The 16,087-nt window shown below is 33.8% G+C and overlaps 2 protein-coding genes across 3 annotated transcripts; one reads left to right on the top strand and one right to left on the bottom strand.

The window, feature by feature from the left end:
• Nucleotides 1–2,278: 2,278 nt before the first annotated feature.
• Nucleotides 2,279–4,272, bottom strand: LOC133690697 (UPF0496 protein At1g20180-like). Its single transcript, XM_062110955.1, has 2 exons — nucleotides 3,920–4,272; nucleotides 2,279–3,526 (listed from the first exon to the last, which is right to left on the bottom strand). Exons 1-2 carry the CDS (start codon nucleotides 3,957–3,959, stop codon nucleotides 2,478–2,480), a joined length of 1,089 nt encoding a protein of 362 aa, XP_061966939.1. The 5' UTR covers nucleotides 3,960–4,272; the 3' UTR covers nucleotides 2,279–2,477.
• Nucleotides 4,273–9,233: 4,961 nt separating this feature from the next.
• LOC133692147 (G-box-binding factor 4-like) lies at nucleotides 9,234–14,402 on the top strand. 2 transcript variants are annotated; one of them, XM_062112868.1, is made up of 4 exons: nucleotides 9,241–10,319; nucleotides 10,437–10,508; nucleotides 11,872–11,901; nucleotides 13,362–13,971. In XM_062112868.1, the coding sequence occupies exons 1-4, from the start codon at nucleotides 9,558–9,560 to the stop codon at nucleotides 13,440–13,442; spliced, it is 945 nt and encodes a 314-aa protein (XP_061968852.1). In that variant the 5' UTR covers nucleotides 9,241–9,557; the 3' UTR covers nucleotides 13,443–13,971. The 2 variants fall into 2 exon arrangements, with proteins under 2 accessions (XP_061968853.1, XP_061968852.1); XM_062112869.1 differs by lacking the exons at nucleotides 11,872–11,901; nucleotides 13,362–13,971 and adding an exon at nucleotides 14,392–14,402 and having other exon boundaries at nucleotides 9,234–10,319.
• The last annotated feature ends 1,685 nt before the right edge of the window (nucleotides 14,403–16,087 follow it).

The following is a 16,087-nucleotide window of genomic DNA, read 5'->3' on the forward strand; positions in this document are numbered from 1 at the left end:
AATTAAAAAATGAGAGAAATTTACTTCATAAAACATTATTTGTTGTAATATTTTTTTAATATATATTTTTTAATTTTAATTTTAATTTTATCATTTACTATTACTTTTATCTGAGATTGAACTTTATAATTGTTTTTGATTTACTTTTTATCAGATTATCTCATCTTCATAACTCAAACCACGGGTTTAACGAGTTAATTTTATTGACTCGAGTTTTTTTTTAATTGATTTTTTTTTAATTTCATCTTTTAATATTAAATTGATTGAGAATTAAACTTCGTTATTTGTTTCGGTTAGATTTCTATGAAGTTATTCCCGTCTCATAACTCTCAATTATGGGTCTGGTGAATTAACCTAAATTGACTCGACTAATTTTTTATATTCATTTTTTAACCAATTTTTTTTTAATTTTATCTTTCAACACTGAGTTGATTAGAAATTGAGTTTCATATTTTATTTTAATTTTTTTCTATTGAGTTATTTCTGTCTCATGATCTAGGTCACAGGTTTGGGAGGTTGATCCGGATTATGGATTTGGCAGGTTAACCTAAGTTGTAGCGGGTTATTTTTTTAATTGATTTTTTTTCAATTTCATTATTTATCATTGAGTTTATTGAAAATTAAGCTTCATAATTTGTCTTGACTTGCTTTTCATGAGGTTATCATGGTCTTGTAACCTAGTACGCGGATTGAAAAATTAACCTAAATTGATATATGCTATTATTTTATTTTTTAAAATTATTTTTATTTAATTTTATTATTTATGGATGTATCAGTTCCAGCTAAACCCGTCATGTGTCACGTGATAAAAATCTTAAAAGAATTCTCATTCTAGGCATTGAACTGGGACCGCTTGAACCGGTCCATTATGATTTTCATTTCCGTTCGAAGGCATTGATGGCGCCAGGCTGGCTATTACACTTCAAAATCGTAATATGGGTTATAATGGTCCCCACTTCCATCTACCCGCACATTGCTGTCCCAAGAATTATTAAAATAATAATAATTAAAAATGTATGTGCTAGAACCTATGGGTATAAGACCATCTCCAAGTAAATTGATAAAATAATATTTTAAATAGTATAAATATAATTTTTTTTTATTATGCATGTTTCAAAGAAAAAAAATACATTTGAAAAACCAATTTTATTAAAGTGAAATAAATAAATATTTTATTTTTTTAATGATTTTGATGTTAATTTTTTTCTACATGACTAGATTTAATTGGCTTATTCTTTTGTTGGCTTCACTTTATTAGTTTTGACTCTTTTGAGAGATATGTAGGAATAATATTTATGAAAAAGAAAAGATATTTTAGCATTTTATTTGATTTTTTTTAAAATAAAAGCAAAAAAAACTAAAATATTAATTTTTTATTTTTAGCTATCCATTTAGCTTCTTCGTTTGAGATGCTCTCTAGTTATCAAAAGATTCAAAACCAGACGAAACCAGTTGATTCCATCTGTCATAGTTGTAAGCAGATAAACCTTTATTTTTAAAAATAAAATAATAATATTTTAATAAAAAATACATAAAAAGTCAAATGATTTAAAATCGAGTTTTCATCGACTCAAGAGAATTAAATCAACATGTCAACTTAAATTTTTAACTGGTTGAGTTTTTTTCTACTTCTATTTTTTTTTTACTTGAACCAGTTTAAATTATTTTAGTTCGGTCAAGTCTCAAGTCAACTTAAAGTTTTACAATTATGGATTCAATCAATTAACCACACATTAGACTGGACCAATTCAATAGACTGGATCAATTCAAGAGAATGGATCATTAGTGTAATTGATATGGTAATAACTAGTTAGAACTAGAATGAACTTGGCTAGGAACTGGTTTGAACAAAATCGAACTAATTAAGAACTAGGTTATATAAGTTCTAGATCAACCCGTCATGTGTCACATGACAAAAATCTTAAAAGAAAGTTCATCCTAGGCATTGAATTGGAACTGACTGGACCGGTGAACCAATGAACCGACACATTCAACGATTCAAGCTCCGGTTGGATTCTAATAGCACTATCCATGAGTTTCTCTGAGCAAAATTATCAGTCTGAAAAATTTAAACAAACCCTCCCTCGGAAAAGAAAACCTTTTGAGAGTCTGATATATTAACAGGAATTAAGTAAAAAATTACTATCAAATCAATCTCTTCGTATAAATAAATTTGTCACATATCATCAATCTTAAACAATTAAACTATTAGATGACTGAAAAAAGCAGCTCATTTTAAAAAAGATTGCCCTTGCCCCTTTCTCGACGTGTGACCAAGTAACTTGGTAGCTTAGTATTCGTTCAGTCAATAACAGCCTCAATTTACAGAAAAAATGGTCGAATCTCTCTCCAGAAAATCAACTGTATAGTATATACAACCATAGACGTCTTCACACATATTAGGAAGAACATCATATATCAGTACTGATGTAAAAAAAATCGTGTGACCCTGTACAAATTAAGTATTGTTGTAGCTTCTACTTCAAATGTTCAATGCTAGATGCTGTGATTTCCTCGATCACTAATGCTCTTGCTCGATTAATCGTTAGCAGGCAGAGATACAAATGCTCTTCAAGCTCCTCTAACAGCTTCCTAAACCCAATATCACTCTTCTTCAGCTCCTTTATCGCTTGTAAAGAATACTTATCCTCTATTCTCTCCAAACAGAACTGTATCATTGCCTTGTCGTGCTCAACTTCATCGTGAAGCCTAGATACAAGGCTGCTTATTGTGTCAAAATCCCTATTCAATAAGTAAGTTCCCTTGGCTGCCACATCAAGTTGCTGCCCAACTTTCCTCAGGAATCCACTTCTCAGAAACTTGAAACTCGTGAGCTGTTTCTTGAAGTGCTTTATTGGGAGGCTGAAAATGGCTGGGCCCATAACCAGTGCAGTAAGAGTATGTGCTGCTAGAACAATAGTCGTGATTGCAATTAAGCTACAAGCTGCAGCTATGCAAATTCCTGTAGCCTTATGGATACATGCAATGAGCTTCATCTTCCTAGCCACCTTGTTTCTTTTGGATTTTAGGCGGTTTAAAACCAATAAGTACCTGTCGTTAATTAACTTGAAGTCATGCTTGTTAGGGGTTGAAAACGGATTGCTTTGGATAATGAATGAGTTCAGCTCCGAGACAATCAATTTCACTTTCTCAGGCGAGCAATCGTCGATACTATTTAGCACTCTTTGAATGAACACGTAACTAGATTGGATTTGGTTTATGTTTTTTAGCAGTTGGCTGCATATATTTGAAGCCTCAGCACTGACGTCAAAGTAATTGAGCATAAGCCCTTTGAGTTCAGGTACTTTTGAAAGAAGAGCTGATTCGAGAATTACAGGTATAGATTCTTGACCTGGTTCCAGGAGAATTTCAGAAAATTTGCGATGGCAGTGAGTTGGAAAAGATGGCCCGTTTACAAGTGATTGAGCCTTGGTGAAAAAATCAGCAAAGGATTGGGTTCGCAAAGCGCTAAGGTACTCTTCGTTGACATTCAAGCTTTTACAGGCATCGCTGAATTCCTTCCCATCTGAAAAACCGTAGCACCCAATTCAGTGTTAATTAAGGAGGCATGTACGTACGTGTTAATTTCTTTGATTTAAAAGGTAATCTCAAATTTTCAGCTTGTAGATCGATCAATTCAAACATTTAATTATTTATTTCTTTTTATTTAATTAAAAGGCACTAAATTTCAGGTCGTGGAAAGCTATAAGATCGAGCACTAATTTTTATTTGATAAGCCAATAACAGAATTACAATTAGAACACCAAAGTTTGACAAAAGAGGCAACTTGATGACGGGGAGAAAACAATGGACAGAAGCAGCTATAAGAGCACTATTGATTTAGCTAGCCAGTTATCTTTGTCTATGAGTTAGTGAATCTTAATATAAAATGAAGTATGAAGACATTAATGTAGCATACCTTTTCTGTTCTTTGAAGCTCTAAATTTGGCCCACATCATATGCTTATATATCTTAGTCTGATCAGTACGTAGAAGGGGTAGCTTTCGAACACTTTCAAGAAGGAGACCTGAATAAAATCTTTTGCACACCCAATTTGGGCTTCTCTAGAAAATCTTGTGCTCCTTTGAATAATGAAGGGTTTTAATGAGCTATCCAGCAGATTCCTGGGTTGGGCATACCGACTATGTATGCATCTTTGCCTTATAAAGCCTCTAAAAGACATTTGAAAGTGTTGTGTTTCACGTCATCTTTTTTTGACAACAATCTTATCCAAGAGAGAGATCATCTACTTCTCCAACTCGTTTGCAAGCTTTAAGGCTAAATTTGCTGAAGAGTCCTCCCTCTCCAGGAAACTTTATTGCAGGTATAGGCTCCTTTCCCTCTGTTTGCCTTAGCAGCATTTCTTGTCTTTACACTTCTTTACACGTCTGTAATCTTGTCCTGATGTTGTCATATATGGTTTGTCACTTTGCATAAGATTATATACAAATATCATGGACGAGGACAATGGATGCGCCTGAAATAATCTTCTTATACAAGTAATTATGCTGTGAACTTAAATGCGGCTAGCTACTAATAGTTAGCGCCTATATAATAATAATCAAGGCTTAATTGAACCCAATAATTGAACTTTGTTGATAAAACAAAAGCAATAAGCCTTGATTATCACCCAATAATTGAACTTCATCTTCAAATTGTGGTGGGCTTGTAGCTGTAAGCATCGCAAGAATTTCTTGCCTTGAATTATTTGACGGATACGGTAAGATCTTGAACCGCTCGCGCGCCTAAGTAACTTGCTATTTATTAGTCGACGCATCTTTTCCAATCATTTAATTTATCTTCAAGTTAACCTCAAAAATCAAAGAAGCAGTCCTAGAGGCCTGCATGATTTCCCTTAATTTCATATCCAAAATACCATATTATCTTACGTGATATTGATGAAGTAGTTCGATAGGCGTGCATGATTATTCCCAGGATTAATGACTAGTAATGTCACTAGTGATCGACGGAATGATGAATGATGATTCAAGCAATAAAATGCCAAACATTTTTTCTGGCTCTTTTTATGCCAGGCAACCTAATTCCCAAACCGCAGCGCAACCCCACCCACTAAACAAGACAGACACACACACCGAAAGCAAGTTAAAATGGTACAACGAACTCCCTCGATTCCAAATAGATTTATCCATGCACTTTCTTCATTTTGAGATGTTACAGAAGTGCACTGTCCATAAACCAAAGGTCTGATATTGATTCATCCACGCAGAGGCATGTTGATTTATGAAATTAAGATCACGCTTCGTTTTCAAATCCATATACACAAGATACTCAACCCAGCTCAACCCGTTAGAGAGAGATAAAGATTATGTACGCGTGGAAAGTTCAGTTTCTGATGAGGATGGATCATGTATATATCTCATTGCCGTCCCTTTTCACATGTTCAATGTGAACAATTTGCTGCTAATCCATCGCTTTGCTTGTTTTCCCCCACGAAATGCTCCCATCCTCTCTAACTAGCTAGCTAGTGGTATCGATTACCGCGTCTTAGGTATAATTGTGTGTTAGGGTGGCAACTAACATGTAACAGGAAAATATTTGATTAATATCATACAGATAAGAAATGGACTGCATCAAATATTCTCTCGTGCGTAATCAAATTCATGTCTAACCCAACCACTGTCCCTTTTTAAAGAAAAGACAAAAGTCACTCGAAATATCATTAATTTAATTAACTAAGAGTATCTTGGTATAGATTGATTGAAAGAAGGAAAAAAAATTCTTGCAAGCACCATCACTACAACAAAGTGTCATGAGCATATAGCATTAATTAATTTGCTGTCTCTAGCTAGCGTATAATATATGATCACAATCGCATTATTTTTGAAATTTCCATCATCTCGGGACTTAATTAGAGGTGAAAAGAAACCTGAACAGGATCAAGTAATGCATGCAGGAAGTAGGTTAGAATGCGTCATTGGTAAATTGTCGGAGACGATACAGCCTTTTAATAGCTTTATATTATTACAGGAAACCTTAAACAAAAAGAAAAAAAAACTAGGTGGGTTGTGATGCTAAAAAAAACCAAAGTTGATCAGTTGTTATGCTATGGTTACAGGTTTCATGTTTATCGCTGTAACGTCTAAGAATCTTCTTATACATTCATCCCAAACTCCTGTTACGAATTGGCTGCTCTTTCTGGCTTTATCCGATTTCTGGACCACGTTGATCTTCATGTAAAAGCGTACACATGCATCGCATCAACATATGGGTCTCGAATTGAAAATTAATTTCATGAATTTGAATGATTTATGGTTAAGTATTTTACATTAGTTGATCTTAAGCTTTGCTTAATTTAGAATTAATTATCGGAATCGGCTTCTTAATTTCATGTTTCTAGCAGCATCAACCAACGTTCGTCAAGTCCATCAATGCAATTGATATTAAAAATAATTTTTTAAAATAATTTTTTAAAAATAAAAATGTATTATTTAATTTAATGTATTTTCAAGTAAATTAAAAATATTTTAAAAAATAATTTAATTATATTTTTAAAATCCCTTAAAATATTGTAATTAACCAATCCAATATGTTCACAGGGAAAAATAAAAATAAAATGATAGGAATGAGAGTGAAAGTTTTATTCTTATTACGCGGTTGAGATAAATGAAACGAGGATAAGAATGGAGAGTGGAAGTGAGAATAAAAATCAAGCATGGCTTCTTTCCCTTGGCAGAATATTTATAATGATTTTTTTAATAATAATATATATTTTTAATCATTGTATATCAACTTTTTTTCTTTCGAAAACCTCCCGACGCAGGAGAGCATGAAAAATAAGAAATGATAGGCATATGAAAGTAAACTTCAATTTGACTATGTTTACAAGTAAAGATTTTATTAAATAATGTGAGATTACAACTCTTTTTTATTCTTGTGTTTCTCTTCTTTTGTCTTGATTTATCTTAGCTATTCATGTGATGTTTATTTTTATATTTTAAAAATGTTTTTGAAAAAATTTAATTTTTTTATTTTTTTTTGTTTTAAATTAATAATTTTTTAATATTTTTAAATCATTTTAATGTATTAATATCAAAAATAATTTTATAAAAAAAAATATTACTTTCATATACTTTTAAATAAAAAGTATTTTAAAAAACAAACAATTATAATTACACTAACAAATATAATATTAATATTGCTCTATTTGAGGGCAACTTCAGCAATCATTCAATAATCCAACTAACATCACCTAACTGCCAACTAACATCACCTAACTACCGATTAATGTGATTGTCAGCTACCCATCATAAATAGTATTTGTTTCAGCTCTCAACATTTTTATTATTAGTACCATTGGTTGATGGTGATTTTTTAAAAATATATATATCATTATTTTTATTTTTATTAATATAAATATTCAAGTTGGCTTAGATATATCTTAAATAATTTTATAAATTATAAAAATAATAATTATATAAGTTTTTAATAACTATACGACTCGGGATTTTGAAGAGTGAATCTAAGGTTTTACCGACTGAACAGCCCTTCAAAGTTATTAACTCGGGACTTGGTACATAGCTGAACAACTTCTAGGCCTGCAAGTGCAACATTAAGTTGATCCATTTAGCCTCGTTGTTCGGAAAGAATATTCTTTGTTCCATAAAGGTTCATTAACTTCTCATTTTATCTTGCCATGATTTTTAGATGTGGTCAAATTCTTTCCCTCTCAAGCGTGTAGCGTCCTGATCACATCATAATTATAAACCACGATAGAGTCCCAGGCAGGTGGTGTAGGATTCCAGTTTCAAAGTGCGGTGTTTTTTTAATTCTTTTTTATTTAAAAATATATTTTTTTATTTTTTAAAAAATATTTTTAATATCAATATATTAAAATAATCTAAAAATATCAAAAAAATATTAATTTAAAATAAAAAATTATTTTTTTTTCAGAAAAAATTAAAACACAAAAATAAACATGCTATAAATTATCATGTGAAACAAAATGCTGTCTTTGGAAAGGGTAGGAGCCACCTCTTGAACTCGTAGAAGCCACCTCTTGAATCCTACACTATCCAGAGCTTGATCCTAAACTATGATTCTGGTACGACGATGGAGCATTCCATGCTACCTAGATCATTCCTAAACTATGATTGTGGTACGACGATGGAGCATTCCATCTTTTTTTTTTTCTTTCAGGTATTAAAATAATAACATATTAAATTGATCCGGGTTATGTGACTTAACCCATTAAACTTGCAATCTAGATTATGGAATCCGCTTGATTTAATAACTTTATTTTCTTAAACTATTTTTTATTTAATGATACGATAACAAAAATAAATATTTTTAAAATTAAACACCGGGATATTTGTTTAAGATTGTAATAATTTTGTAGAAAGTAAGGTAAAATAAATTATGAAAAATAATTTAAAATTAACTAAATATTAAAAGATAAAATTAATTTTTTAAAAAATCAAATAAGTATTCAACTAGAAGAAAAAAAATAGAAGATGGAATTTAAAAAGATATTGTTATTAAACTAGACCTAACGAATCAACTATGAAACCTTTCAACCCAACTTTCTACCTAACTCGAGTTTAAAATTAACTTGTACGTGAGTTGAACGGGTCTAGAGATGACTCGGATGACCTGCAAAAGCTTGGTTTGATTTCAAAAAATAAAAAAAAATATTGTTTTTTTTTAATATTGAAAAAGTAACATATTAGATTGACCCGAGTTTTACGGCTTAACTTACAAAACTCGTGACCTAAATTATAGACTCTACTAAGTTTTAAATATTTATTTTTAAAATTAATTTTTATTTAATAATGCAATAACAAAAATAGATGGATGTAAAAATTGAATACAAACTATTTTTTGAAATGTCTATTTGAGATTATAATAATTTTATAAAAAAAATGAAATAAATTACGATACCAAATTTAAAATTAATAAAATATTAAATGATAAAATTTAAAAATAAACGTAAAAGATAAAAAAAAAAAGGAAAAGTAAAAAAAATTGAGATGCTTTATGATGTTTTTGAGTAATCAGTATTGTCTAAGACAATGGGCTCAAGTTGTTAAATTCCAAGCCCGTGACGAGAGCGCAGCGTAGAAGACGTGGACTAGACCAGGCATCAATGCAAACAACAAGAAGCCCAAATTGATCCAGCTCAACAATCCATGGTGTCGGATAAGAGACAGTGATTTCTAGCGTCACCGGGCCAATCACTAAAAATCATCATCAGAGCAAATGATATCCCGATTCCAGAGTCCTTGACAACCATCACGGCCGTCTTTCACTGCAGGATAAAAAAAAAAAGTAATAAAAAACCCAGTCAAAAGAATCCAACAACCCCACCAACGCTAATCGGCAACCCCACCTGTGCCGTCAAAGTATCACGCGCTTGCACACGCCTTCATTATCTCCTTTGAGTGAGTCTCCCTGTTCCCAACAGAATTACAAACCCAAGACCCCAAAACCTACCAGAAACAAAACCAAACCAAAACAAATCCCCAAATTCAAAATATAAATAAAAAACTAAAGCGAAGCTGAAAAATCGGAAGGAGAAAAACACACAAGTCTCACCTGAAATGGCGTCGTCGAAGGTGATGGCGTCGTCGAAACCTAGAAATTCGGATCCATCTTCAACAACTTCATCTCGATCGCGACGCGCCACTTCTTCTTCTTCTGCCACTAATACTACAGCAAAACCAGCTTATCAATCTACTGACCGATTATTTCAAAAGGAATCAACAATGACAGTTGACGGCATCCTACGTAGCGTGTACGCGTCTCCATCAACCGAATCGACTCTTCTCGACGCACAAATAACCCTAATGGAATCCCCTGACCATCTCCCTCATCCACAAATCGAAACAGATGATACCGATGATCAAGATATGAGTGATGTAATTCCACAAGAGAATAAGACTGCGGATGATATCTGGAGAGAAATTGTTGTGGGGAGAAAGGAAATGAAGGATGAGCCGGACGAGATGATGACTTTGGAGGATTTTTTAGCGAAGACAGGGGCGGTGGATGTGGTTGGAGAGGACGGGGATGAGGTCAAGATGCCGCCGCCTGAGAGGTTGAGTGGAGGATTGTATGCGTTTGATTCTTTGCCACCGAGTTCATTTCAGGTGCTGGATAAGGAGGAAGGGTCGATTGTTGGCTTTGGGAATGGAGTGGAGGTGGAGCTTGTTGCTGGTAGTGGTGGTGGTGGCGGTGGTGGAGGAAGAGGGAAGAGAGGAAGGGGTGTGGCAATGGAACCTTTGGATAAGGCGGCACAGCAGAGGCAGAGGAGGATGATTAAGAATCGGGAGTCTGCTGCTCGCTCCAGAGAGAGGAAGCAGGTTAGATTTATTTTTTATTTTTTTCACGTTGTTTTGATTGATTGATGATATTGGATTCAAGAATTGTGAGTGTTTGTTTGTTTGATTTAAAATGTGGGTGTTTTATTTGGGTTTTAGGCTTATCAAGTGGAATTGGAGTCTTTGGCAGTGAGGTTAGAGGAGGAGAATGAGCAGCTGCTTAAAGAGAAGGTAATTCATTTTATGTTATTTTCAGCGTAATTTTGGAATTATGAATTTGGTATTTGGTTTCTTTATATATCTTCCCTTGTGAGTATAACCTAATTAAACCTCTGCCTTGCTATTCGGGACTCTTTGTACAATCTATTAGTCTATGTTTTTAGCTTTGTGGTCATGGAAATAGTAGTTAGTATTTACTACACTTTCTCCTTGCTGTTCCATTATTATCTTCATCCTATTCCTGGTCTTACTATGCTGTGTGAGTTACAAATAGCAACACAGAAACTTATGGTGGTGATCTATTTTTTTTTTATCTAGCCAAGAAATGAATTGAATTTGGACTGTCCAAATCTCAGTAGCAATGGGAAGAAAAATGGTATCAACAATGCAAAAACCAAATAGTTATTTAAACCCGGTGGCATAGGTCTGGCTGCAGTGATCGTCAATTCATTCTTTACCTCCTAAACAAATTAGTGTTACGCTTGTAGTGTAGGTATATTGCTTCTCATGTCCTGATTATTTGTTGCCATGTCTGATGGATCCACATTTTGAGAGTGTTTGAAATCCATTAATGTTCTCAAAACCTTTCAGAATGGCTTAAGACAAATGAAAAGGATAGAAATAAAAATCCTTAGGCATCATTTTACATGTCAGATCTGTTGCCCTTTAGTATGCTGGATGGCTCTGCAGCAACTAAACATATGTGAATTCAGACTTGTAGATTTAGATAGTATAAAACAAGTTCGACAATATGCAGCCTAGTTCCACATTATGATTGCATTGGCTTGCTTCTGTTTTTTTTCACAAGCTTGATACAATGGAAGATCTTTGCTCCTTTTTTTTCTTTTATGATCTTAATATTCTATTTACATGTCTATCTGTGCTCACTGTTTAGTCTGTAGTTGTTTTGATTATTCCTTACTGTGACCTTTTCATTTCTTCTACTCAGTCTCAAACACATGAACATCTCATAATGCATTTTCCCAGGCTCTATTTACAAAAATGCTACTTTCTTCCTACCTAGCGCAGTGCTGTTGAATTATGCATTTCCCCCCCTATAAAATGGGCACACGATGACACATTTAGAGTTTATCATATTTGTTTGCATGCAATTAATGGTTAGCATTAATTTTAACTATAACAATCATTGTTATGCTTTGAAGTTACATGCAGCAAGTATAAATTGTTTTGCATTTTTAGTTTTTCCTCAGGTTTGTATGTCTAATATGCCAGTATGTATGTAGTAGATTTTTTTTCTTTTTTATTATAAAATATCTCAATGTTTTTCTCAAACATATTGATGATTTACTTGTGCTAAATGCCAAAATTTATCGATGTGTTTTCTCTGGTCTAACAAAAGCTGTTCTTTGTGCAGGAAGAGAGGACCAAGGAAAGGTTTAAGCAGGTACTGATTCTATTCCTTTACTATTTTTCTTCTGACACACTGAAAACATTAAACCCTGGTATAACACTCTATGATGTTTGCAAGTGAAATGAATTAAGCATATAAAAATTGAAGCGAGCCAATAGAGGAAGAGACACTATGAAATGTAACTACTAAAAGACGCTGTCTGTTTTCACTTGGATTTCCTGTCTGTGGTGATAGGTGCTTTAGATGCATGTTCTTTTAAAGGTGTACTTGTCTTTGGTTATGAAAACTGTCCAGAGCAGAAAAACAAGTACTTGGTTTCAGGTGTGTTTGGTTCTGAGATTAATGTTAAAAAGGCAGCTACCAGACACTTTTGAGTTTTGCAAACTATGGTTTTGAGTTGAAAACTATTCCCTTGCGATGGTATGGAACAGTGTGGAACTTGTGTGCCTTTGCTTAGGACTTCATTGGTGTGGGTGTATGTTTGTGCATGTATTCTTGCAGTATGAATACATCCATATAATTGGTATTTTAATGAGCTATACTTGAGCTGAAAGGAAGAACTAGATCTGGTTGACACAGCAATCCTCATTATCATTCTGAGTGATGTCTCATTCCACTGAATAGGTTCTTAGAGGGAATTTATTATATAAATGGATACTGGGTTTGAAAGCAAGCCTATGTTCAGAGGTTTTGTAGCACTATTGGCTTCAAGAACTCCTGAAGCCTAAAAGGCCTGGGACTTTTACAATTGAGGAAAGTGGAAAATGACAGCATCCAAAATTTTAAACGGGGAAAACTGAAAATTGTTGAGAACTGCTTACCAAATTGTTGAGGAGCCAAATTACCCTATGGACTAAAATGTTGGCTGCATTACAAGATTCTTTGTAAATGCGTGAAATGGAGAAGATAAAGTAATTCATGGACATGAAAGGAAATTTTTGTATTAGAGGTCTCAATACTTTAATTATTCTTACACATCTATTTTGGAATTGCTGTAAACAGCCTTTTTTTAAGTGTTTTTGAAAGACAACGATGAAATGGGTTACAACTAGTACGCATTCCACTTATTCATAATTGTTTAAACTAACCGTTTGAGATAGAGGGCAAAATGAAGATATGTGATCGAGGGTTTTCAGGTTTTAGAATACTGTTATATCAATTGTCTGATGAGAGACACCAATTGTGAAATTTTATTTGAGCATTCAATATAGTCTACACTCTATATAATAGCTAAGTAGACTACTCTATGTAGTAGCACAAACATTGCTAGTAGAGGCATTTATTCTTATATAATTCTAGTTTTGAGTACTCAGGGCTTCATTAACTATATATATTATAGCCGTTGGTTCTTGTTTGGAGCCTTACAGTGAGCATTCACTAACGAAGACCATTTGAAGTCAGTTGAGATGCTGAGGATGTTAGGGAGATACTGGACAAGTACAGTCTAGCAATAATTGAATTGTTGACTTATTTATTTCCTTTTGCTTCTACAGCTTATGGAAAAAGTAGTTCCTGTGGTTGAGAAGCGAAGGCCACGACGTGCACTTCGGAGAGTCAACTCCTTGCAGTGGTAGATTGTCTGTGCGCGATTTGATAATTCATGCGGTTCTCTTACATAGAGGAAAAAGAAAAGCAGCATCCTTTTGAAAATTCATTTTCTAGTGGATTAGATTTTGAACCCGATCATCATTTAGAGCAATCGTGGTTTTTATGTCATTGAGAGATGAAAAAAAAAAGAGAGAAGGAATGACAACCTGAATCATAAAGTAATTTCCTTAAAAATGAATTAGGAGGCTTCAATCCAGGGTAGATAGATGGTAAAAGGTTTTAGCTATTTATGTAGTTCGGGGGTGTTGCTATGCAATGCGGTGCTTTGTTACCCCCAGTTGTGGTATGGGGGGGCAGAAGTGCTGGATTAGTATACTGTATTTATGTGTTGGAAAGTTATGTTGGTTGGCAGAATATAGAGTGGTGGTGGTATCTACTTGTAGCAGCAGACCTTTTGTGGTTATTTTGCTGCAAAATATTTGCAGTCGTGTTTAAAATTCACAGCTTGGAGCACTGACACCATATAATGATGCAGGTCCTTGAGGGCATTCGGAAGTCTTGTTTTCTTTCTAGTTCTGGCATTTCTAATGCATGGCCTCTGAGGAATGAAAACGTAAAACACAATTCATTTTAGAAATACGAGGGCCAGTTATGACTTTCGGCAACTTTGGTTTTTGGATGTTAAATGGACATGGAACATCAAACAATGCTAGCAAAGAAAGGAAATGATGGATAAATATAAGGTGTTAGCCAGTTAGTGTAGTGTTGGAACATTTTATCGCTGGTGAATTCACTCTGTTCTTTTTCAGGGGAAATGATGAATTACTTTTTATATCAATAATTTCTGGACGCTAGTCCTTGGCCTTTCCATTGATTCCATATAATTGTGCTGCACAACAACATAATTACAAGTTAATTTTGGAAGTACGAAGAATCAAACGCAGATATGAAGTCGATTTCATAAGCACAAGCCAGTAAGAGAGGGTGCGTGGGGAAAATTCACCACCTGCATGATTGTTGATTTGTTTCAATCGGGCTTGGCATTATAGTAATTGGTCCTCGTCTCGTCCAAGATCAGGAACTAGAAAGTTGCGAAGCGATCTATCCTATTCCTCGTGTACAATTGCCTCTAATATTTTTTTTCGTCTTCGAGGAGACTGAGCTTTTTGGAATTGAAAGTACTTTTGCTACTGTTTTTTTTTTTTTTTTTTGTCTTTTAGCCCTTGTCATCGCATGTTTCAGTCCTTTCGTTGTTGATAGAACTCGGGCAACATCGAAAATTACAATAATTAACAAGTGTCCGCAAGCGGCTTTGCATTTTAAGGGCTCGATTCACAAGATCTAAGCTCTTAAAACAGATGCGGTTTTTCTCTCTCCCTCCTCTCCTACTGTTTGCCAAACGGGTAATTCTGCCGCATCCCTAAATCCATTCTCATCCTCCACAACTGGAGCCTGAAACCTCCTGTTAGGAACAAGGTGGAGAGGGTCAATTTAAAAGAAGGAAGAAGTTATGAAACTGTTCTGCGCGTACAATTTACAGGACAACAATTTTCTAAAAGAAGGAAGAACTAAACTGTTTTATTATCGTCAATTCTTCTTCTCTTTTTTGACCTGCCAGTAACTCCCTATGTGGAAATTACTTAATACGTGAAAAAGAAGGAAAAAGAAAACAGTGGGTTGCATACACTTGACTTACTTGTAAAGTACCTTGGACTTGGGATCCAAGCATGCAAGGCTCTCGCTACAGACAAGAGACTCAGTTGTCGCTATGCTTTCATGTTTGGACATACCCTGGCTGTCTGTACATATCTAGAGAAGAACAAAAGAGATGGGCCCTTGCAGAACCTGCATGCCAAAAAATTAAACTGAGCAGGGAGCAGGGACCTGCATTCTTTGATTCAACGTATGTGACAGATTTGTAAGGCGTGCCTTAACCAAAACCATCTTTTGCGTTTCTTTTTTCCCTACCTTATCTTGAATCAAACTCTCATCCTATCTAGCGCTATTAATATAACCGAGATATCTTACAACATTGCGAAATTAACAAAAGTTAACCAGGGAGAGAACAACATTGTTTATTACGAAAGGGTTCACTCTTCATTAAAACAATATAATGACTACTCTTTTAAAAAAAATCAAGAGTAACTAAATTAGCCTTAAAAGAAAAACTTATTTAACCGGTGTTCATGTTTTTTTTTTTTTTTTTATCCTGGCGTTTTAGTATTTATCAAGTTGACTAATGGATATTTTGATATTTTAATAAATATAATATAATTTAAAAATTAAAGTTGACTAGTGCGTGCATTACACGTGCTCCGAGTGCAAGGAGCTCATGGTCTTCCAACAATACATGCAATCTCTCGACATCCAAACTACAACTTATATCGTTGTGTTGGAAGCATCAAGGGGGCTCTTTTTGTATGGGGCAGTGCACATCGTCGTTTATGCGACAAAGTATCGACAATGTTGTTTATGAACTAACCCTAAACATTTAAAATTTCAGAGTTATTCTTTCATTTACTGATATTTCAAATTTGGTTCTTATTTTTTATTTACAATTCTTGATCATTTCGTCAAATTTTAATTTGTTTTTAATTTCATCCTTATTTAATACTTATAATTTGTTATTTTTTTCAAATATAATCCTTCTTCTTTTGATTTTGGATCCTTT

This window comes from Populus nigra, chromosome 4 (genome assembly GCF_951802175.1).
Source record: "Populus nigra chromosome 4, ddPopNigr1.1, whole genome shotgun sequence".
NCBI classification, from domain to species: Eukaryota; Viridiplantae; Streptophyta; class Magnoliopsida; order Malpighiales; family Salicaceae; genus Populus; species Populus nigra.

Bases quoted from the DNA above. Each gene is read 5' to 3' on its own strand.
- LOC133690697 (XM_062110955.1), bottom strand. From the start codon at position 3,959: ATGATGTGGGCCAAATTTAGAGCTTCAAAGAACAGAAAAG. The intron at 3,527-3,919 runs GTATGCTACATT...ACGGTTTTTCAG, and splicing joins AGCTTCAAAGAACAGAAAAG to ATGGGAAGGAATTCAGCGAT.
- LOC133692147 (XM_062112868.1), top strand. From the start codon at position 9,558: ATGGCGTCGTCGAAGGTGATGGCGTCGTCGAAACCTAGAAATTCGGAT. The intron at 10,509-11,871 runs GTAATTCATTTT...TTCTTTGTGCAG, and splicing joins AGCAGCTGCTTAAAGAGAAG to GAAGAGAGGACCAAGGAAAG. The intron at 11,902-13,361 runs GTACTGATTCTA...TTGCTTCTACAG, and splicing joins CCAAGGAAAGGTTTAAGCAG to CTTATGGAAAAAGTAGTTCC.